General features: G+C 48.0%; 1 protein-coding gene across 1 annotated transcript; it reads right to left on the reverse strand.

Moving 5' to 3' along the window:
• Nucleotides 1-455: 455 nt before the first annotated feature.
• Nucleotides 456-3,808, reverse strand: LOC102701938 (transcription factor bHLH30-like). Its single transcript, XM_040527688.1, has 2 exons — nucleotides 3,214-3,808; nucleotides 456-1,408 (listed from the first exon to the last, which is right to left on the reverse strand). The coding sequence occupies exons 1-2, from the start codon at nucleotides 3,652-3,654 to the stop codon at nucleotides 830-832; spliced, it is 1,020 nt and encodes a 339-aa protein (XP_040383622.1). The 5' UTR covers nucleotides 3,655-3,808; the 3' UTR covers nucleotides 456-829.
• Nucleotides 3,809-7,420: the final 3,612 nt, after the last annotated feature.

Raw genomic sequence — 7,420 nt, forward strand, 5'->3', positions numbered from 1 at the left:
AGTATGGACTGGATTTGGTTAGGTTATTTTAGGTTCTAAATGGATTTAACCCGTGAAGGGTAAATGAATCATTTAATTGGATAGCTAATGGATAAGATAATAGACATATGTGGGGCCCACATGTAGAAATGGACCAAAATTTACACAAAGTTGCTTTTATACATAACAGATCATCCCACTAAATTTTAGTCAAATTTAATAAACTTTTATAGTGTGAACGCGAGTTTTAAAATTTTAGGTCCGAGTTTATACATATCAAATGGTGCATCCATTTTTCAATAGTGAATTGAATCCATTTTAACCAAATGGATTGGTGCGGGTTAGGCTAAAATCAAAGTTGGATTGGTTTGGATTGGATCCCAATGAAAAATAATTAGTGCGGGTTAATTTGGTAGACTAATTAGCAAAAAAAAATAGATTGAAGCGGATTTGGATTGGATTACAATCCACTGGCAGGCTTAAAAACCATGCGGGCCAATTCCACCTTTCATTGATATACCCAATAAATACCAGTAGATTTGTACACCCACTACCTTGCGCCCTTACATATCCCAGTCATTCCCAACACATGCAAATCCGTTGCATGCATGTGCAAGACAACACGTACAAGGGACACATAAAACTTATCCCTTTTTGCACCATGAAGCTCTTGTTATACCAAATGACCACTACTCCAAACTTACCGATCGAAAGCTTGACGAAACAACTAAAAAGATTGCTACTAGTTTTCATTGGCGCCAATGCATGCATGGAAAGTGGTAGCTAAAATGCCGGCACGTACGTTAATTAGCTGTGAGTAGGAAGCTACACTGAGCTAGCTCTGCTCCTCTTACGCTGCGTAGTTCATGCGCTGCCTCTTGATGCTGCTCCCGCCGGACGAGGACGTGTCGCTGCTCGCCGACCTGCGGTCCATGACGCCGCGCAGCGCCTCCTGGACAGTGGCTATGCACTCATGCCTCCGGTGCGAGGCGGCGCACTCGTCGTCGTCGTCCTCATCGTTTCCCATGCCGTGGCGGCGACGCCCGTCCTCGTCGACGTCGTCGCCGTCGTCGCCCAGCTGGTCGTCGGCGGTGATGAGGAGCACGCTCCGGACGCGGCCGCCGATCGTGGTGATCTCGGCCCTGCGCGCGCGCAGCCGGAGCGCGGCGAGCGCCCTGCCGATGTCCGGGATGAGGTCGGGGCGGTCCTCGCAGCACAGCGACGCCCGCACCACGAGCCTCCCCTCCACGTCCACCGCCGCGTCCACCGCCAGCTCGTCCGCCTCCGTCGGCAGCAGCTGCCCCGCCGGCCGGCCCACCCCGTCCTCGTCGCCGTCCTCCGCCTCTCCCGCCGCCGCGATCGCCGACGTCTGCCGCTTCAGCTCCTTCACGTGCGCGATCACCTCCGCCAGCAGCGACGCCTTGTCCGTCTGCCACGCCACGCCACACACACACACATACAATATTAATTACCATCACAACGTACTCGATCGACTCAACAGGAGTGAGCACTCACGCACGCTCGCTGGCGACCAAATGATCGACCGATCGGCACGCACAGTGGCGCGCGGCATGGCGAGAAAAAGGCCTGAGCAAGGGAGATGCAGCTTTTTTCACTGCATTTTCGGTGTCTCTTTGAGCTTTCCAAACGCTGCGCGTGGCGTTGTCATACACTCATACTCATATACTAGTACTACTACTACTATATGCTTCTGAGTTCTAAGCTCTGATACAATAGTATATGGCTAACGCTTACACTGACACAATACTGCTATCCACACATGAAAGGGGTTGTCCCCTTGCTGTCTTGTCAGCGGTTCGGGAGCACATATGGCGTGCGCGCGTGCAGTTGCTGCGTCGTCCTTCCACATTGCCACTAACTGCGTGCTAATGGCCACCACCACCACCTGGTTAGTGGCACTTATCCTGGGATTGATTAGTCCGCTAGTACTCCCTACTATATTTGCTCGATGACCCAGTCCTATTAGAGTAGCAAACCATAACAGCACATGTCATTAGCTAAATGGAAGAAAACTAAAACATACTACTACTGCTAGTATTACTCAATTAGGACTAAGCTCTAGTAGTATCAGAGCAAGTTCAATAGTATAGCCAAGTAGTACCAGGTGCTAATAACCAATTCATACATTAGCTACCTAAAAAACATATTCTATCATATTACACCTATCATACACACGATGTGTCTTGGAACCCGTGTTGTAGCTGGCTACTCTCTCCGTCCCAAAATAAATCAACTTTTAGTTTTTAGATACAATGTTTGACTCTTCGTCTTATTAAAAAAATTTACGATTAATAATTTTATTTTTATTAGATGATAAAACATAAATAGTACTTTATGTGTGACTAATATTTTTAAAATTTTTTGAAATAAGACGGATGGTCCAACGCTCGACATAAAAACCAAAAAGTTGGTTTTTATGGGACGGGGGAGTACAAATTAGTAGCTCACTACTCATCTCTTATCTCTTTAAAGTATGTTTATAGCTGGCTTATAGCCTGCTATTATACCTGTTCTTAGGGTCTCTTTGATTTAAAGAATTTTTACAGGTAAAATGAAGGAATTGACCTGTTTTCTCTGAAAATCATATAAAATTCATGTGATCCGAAAAAACCCTTAGATCTTTGGAAACAGCTAGTCAGCTACTAGCTGCTAATTATATATAGTAGTTTTTCGGGCATCTAATGATGATATACTCTCTTGTTGAATTTTGTTTCAAAAAAGATCATGTTGAATGAACTGACCAGGTTTCAGTTGCAGCTATTTCCTTTTCCTAAATGATCATATATACTCCTATATGACTTGGTGAAGTTATTTTGGCCCTCAAGGGGATTGATTATATATCTATTTATCTTTCTTGTTCAATGAAGTCAGGTCCGTTGTGTATATTGTATTTCTTGATCATTTCTAAAGCCTACAGTTAGCTACTCTATACTATACCATCACCATGCCCAAGAGCTTGAAAATTGAATCAAATCGAGCAATCAAGTTCTTCGACTCAGTACGAGGACGTCAACGACAAGATGGATTGATATGGATACAATGATCTCCGAAATGGCACTTATGTATGTGTATTTGTTAACGGAAGATATCAGAATCAATGAAAAACCTAGTTATGATCGGGCCGTCGATCGTGCCGTGTAAATTAATGTGTATGCAACTATGCATGCGACGCGACGATCGTTTCCATGGATGCATCGATCGTGTCGGGCTCACCTTGGTGGTGTTGGGGAGGAGGCTGCGGAGCTTCGCGAGGTGGCCGTTGATGCTCTGCCGGCGCCGCCGCTCAGCCTCGCTGTGGCTCCGCGACGCCGCCAGCGCCTTGGCGTCCATCATCTCCCGCGCCGACACGCGCCCCAGCTCGGCCTGGAGGCTGCCGAGCAGCCCCGACACCACCGCCTTCCCGCTCCCACCGCCGCTCGATCGCCCCTCCGCCGTCGCCGCACCCCCACCACACTGCTGCCTGGTGGCCGCCGCCGGAGCGGCCGGTGCAACGGCCTCGAACCCGAACCCAAACACCCCTCCCTGCCCGCCGCCGCCGACCCCGACGTCGCACCCGTACCCCCCCGCGGCCGGCTGCACAAATGCCGCCGCTGTGCCGAACCACGGCAACAGCTGCGCCGCCGCCGCCGCCTCATGGCTCCCGCCTTCCCACATAGCCTGCTCCCTCGGACGTTCTTGGCGTTCTTTGGGTGGCTGGGTGGTGGCTCCGACGACTGACCGGCCGACCGATCAGCTGCTGCTGCTGCTGCTACCTTTCGCCGAGCTAAGCTAAGCTATAGCTCTCTCGGTCAAACGGGCGACGGCTTTACGACGGTGGTGGTGGTGGTAGAGGAGGAGGAGGTGGTGCCGCCTTTTTATCGTGGCCTTTTGCCGCCGCGGCGTGGTAGTGGTCGAGCCGGCGAGCAGGCAGCAGGCAGGCAGGCAAGCCAGGGGAGCTCGTGTACGGCGCTAGCTTAACCTAGAGGGGGCCCTGCCTTTTCTTGCCTGGCTAAAGTGATTTCTTTTTGTTACTGTCCTTTTTGTGCTCTACGACTACACACACCACCACCGTGCTGATCAATCGATCGAGCATCGCATGTATGCATGTGTCCCGTGATCGATGGTCATCTGGCATCATGCATGCTCCAAGCCTCACCAGGCCTACTTACAGTAGGAGTACGTATACTAGTACTAGTACCTTGTATTATTTTGAAATTGTGTGTGCGTGATGAGTCTATCGTGGTTTATCTAATCCCTTGGAAGGAAGTAAAGTTCTCCAGTAAAGTGTGCTCCTAAAAATTGTTTCCTCAGGTTATCCCGTCCAAGGACTTTATCAGAAGTGGTGATTAAAAGCAGGTACAATAGCAGGGCTGTAAGTATATTTTAAATAGATAAAAAAAAGAGAAGAGAGGTAGACTACTAATTTGTGGCCAGCTGCACACGGGCTCCAAGACAAAATATGGGTATGATATGTGGGACCATGTATTGATGTTTTATAGGTAACTATTGTATAAATTGACTATTAGATTGGCTATAGATGAATTGAAACTAGTAGTTGGCTATACTATTGAACTTGCTCTTAAGGTCATCTCCAACAATAGAGATGGCATGCTATCTCTATAAGCTATCTAAAAAACAACTTCTTCAATAGTCTAGTTTTTAGAAACTAACTCATAATACAAATGACCCCATCATTCATTCTCATTTGACATTAAAAATATGTGCAAGAGACTATCTATTGATTAAGAGAGAGTTTTTATCTCTTTTCTATTAAAGAATTGTATAATACATCTTATAGATAATTTAGAGATACCCATCGAAAGAGGCGTAAGTGCTAAATCCATAGACCGCTCATCACTTTGTCCTAGGCTTTAGCATTTTGACCGTAACGACGGTTATTCTGATTCTCCGGGTGGCCACCACACCAGGCAGAGGACTAGAGGAGAGAGCAAACGGGGCAGCCGATCGAAGTGGGAGGCCGGCCGTGATTTGACAATTCGGGGCGCAATTCGAAACCTACGCGTGATGGTACACCCACGGCATCATCGGGGGCATGCCGCGGCTAGCGTCGTCGTAGTCCCAACAACAAGAACAGGTCTCAGCTAGCCCCCACCGGCTGCGAGCATAAAGCCGACCAGCTCTGCCAAACAGTCAATAGAAAAAGGCCCCCGTGTGCCAGCGCCGGGGAACAGCACGATCACGATGCCCCGGCACGCAGGCAGGCATGCGTTCGGTTTCTCCCACCTCCTCAGCCCCCATTGACATCTCGCCACCGCCGATGCCGATGCCGCCAGCCGCAGCTAGCTAGGCTCGCAGTCGCGGCTACAAGAGCGCACGCGGGGGCACGGTGTCGGGGTCCGTCCATCGCCGCGGGGGCTGAGCTGATCGGTTGTTGGCGCCGCGTGATTGTGTTGTGTCCGGGCGCTGCGCGCGGTGGCCGTGGCCATGGCCATGGCCGCGCGGCGGCTTTTTGGCAGGTGTGCGTGCGTGACCGCCCGTCCGTCCGTCGCAGTGATTGATCTCGTCTCGGTTACTTTTCCCCGTGCCCCGCGCGCGCGCGCGCCGCCCGAGATGCCCGCGACCGAATGATTGCGTTGGCTGCCGCTGCCGCTCGGCCTCCGCGCGCGCGCCCACGCTCCCTGAGGGAGAAGAAAAGGAAAACAAAACGGGGGGAGAATCGCCTACGCGCGCCGGCCGAAATGTGCGATCACACACAGGTCGTCGGTCGCCGAGACGAGCCGCGCGGCCGTAGTAGAAAGGTTTTTGGTTAATCTGATTGATGGTTGGCTCGTACGACGTGTTACTAGTCCTTTTCACGGTTCCTCTTTTTAGAGAAGTAGGTTATAAACTGGCTATATGCTTATATGGAGGAGAGAGTAGATGAGAGAGTGTAAACAGACTGTAAGCTTATAGCCAGCTTGGACACAGGAACGGGTCCTGCTTTAATTATAAAGAGCTAACTAGTATATGGGTGGACTAAGAAAAGACTATAAGACTTCTTATAGTCAGTTTATTGGCTATATTATTAGCCTTGCTTTTATTTTTGCTTACTTCTTTTTGTCTCAATTCGTGTGTGCCCGCATCATTGCTTTGGCTCATGAGGCTGTCGACTTCTGGCTTAATCCGCTCGTAGATCGGCCACTGCGATTTCCCTAATATAAAAGGTTTTAATGTTTGAATTGTTTTTCATAAATGTAAAATATCATATAACTACTGCTTATCATACTCACATCTTATTTAAATTCATATCCGCTTTACCCATAAACACCATCTATTCTCTGTATTAATGAGAGCCACTAAATTATTTTTACTTTGTCCTTAATTTCTCCAAAACAATGCAGAATAACTTACATTAGATGACAATACATCATGCAGTGTGTACTACTCCAAACCTTTTGAACATCGGTATGAACTCTGAGTAAGTGATATATACTCCATCATTACTGATAAATCGAGTAGTAGTTTACACACCTTTAAACTGAGCACCAATGGATCGAGCGAAATGTGAAGCGTTTTGTCGCGTTTGTGGGCAGTGAGATGGACGGGGTAGACGACCATGGATCATGGAGCACCCTGCTGGGGATTGAATTGGGAATGATGGTGGCAGTCACCAGCAGCAGCACTATCTTTCAGTATATTCCAGCACTGGATGGTGTGTGTGTGTGTGTGATGCATGGGTCCCGCGTGCGCTTGATATCATCAAAACGCCATTATGACGTGAGTGCCAGACACTTTTTCCTTGCTCCTCTTCCCCGGAACAAATTTTCCTAGTACAAAGCAACCCCTAAAATTAACCTTTTCCTCGGCCAAAAAGGAGGGAGCAAAAGAATAAAGACGTGCAGGGCATATAGTGCAACGACTAGTGCTAGTAGCACAAGATTTCACTACTTGAGCTGTGCACCATGTGCTGCAATGATAATAATACCGCTAGGTAGACCCTCGAATGCATCCATAAGTTACGGGACGAACAAGTTGATGGTATGTGTTCTTTGACAGTTTTTTTTTTTTTTTTGAAGGTAAGGAGGTAGTCCATTTCTATCAGCTTTAAAAATCAAAGTAGCAGTGACCATCTACGGTGAGGGACGGAGAACACACCCTGCACGGCCGACTCATACGGGGAGGGGGAAGAGGGCGAAACCCTTACCTCCGCCACCAACTTTCTCCTTCACCACCACTAGTAACCATGGGAAAAAAAATCAAATGACATATTTACAAACCAAAAATAATTTGTGAATAAAATTTTTATATATATATTATTAGCGATATAAAAGCCAAGACTAAAAATAAGCTTCGGTGAAAAAACATAAAAGTCAACTCTAAATTAAAGGTTAAAAATCTAAATTTTGTCTTATAGGCATAAGCAAAAGCAGAAAGATGGTAATGCATGTGGCTAGATGGGATGGTGGCGGTGAAGTTTGGTTTCGTTGTCCATCTAGCTCAG

This window comes from Oryza brachyantha, chromosome 9, assembly GCF_000231095.2.
Source record: "Oryza brachyantha chromosome 9, ObraRS2, whole genome shotgun sequence".
Classification (NCBI taxonomy): Eukaryota; Viridiplantae; Streptophyta; class Magnoliopsida; order Poales; family Poaceae; genus Oryza; species Oryza brachyantha.

Coding starts and splice junctions, on each gene's coding strand:
- LOC102701938 (XM_040527688.1), bottom strand. CDS start 3,654: ATGTGGGAAGGCGGGAGCCATGAGGCGGCGGCGGCGGCGCAGCTGTTG. Junction 1,409..3,213: donor TCCTCCCCAACACCACCAAG/GTGAGCCCGACA, acceptor GTGGCGTGGCAG/ACGGACAAGGCGTCGCTGCT.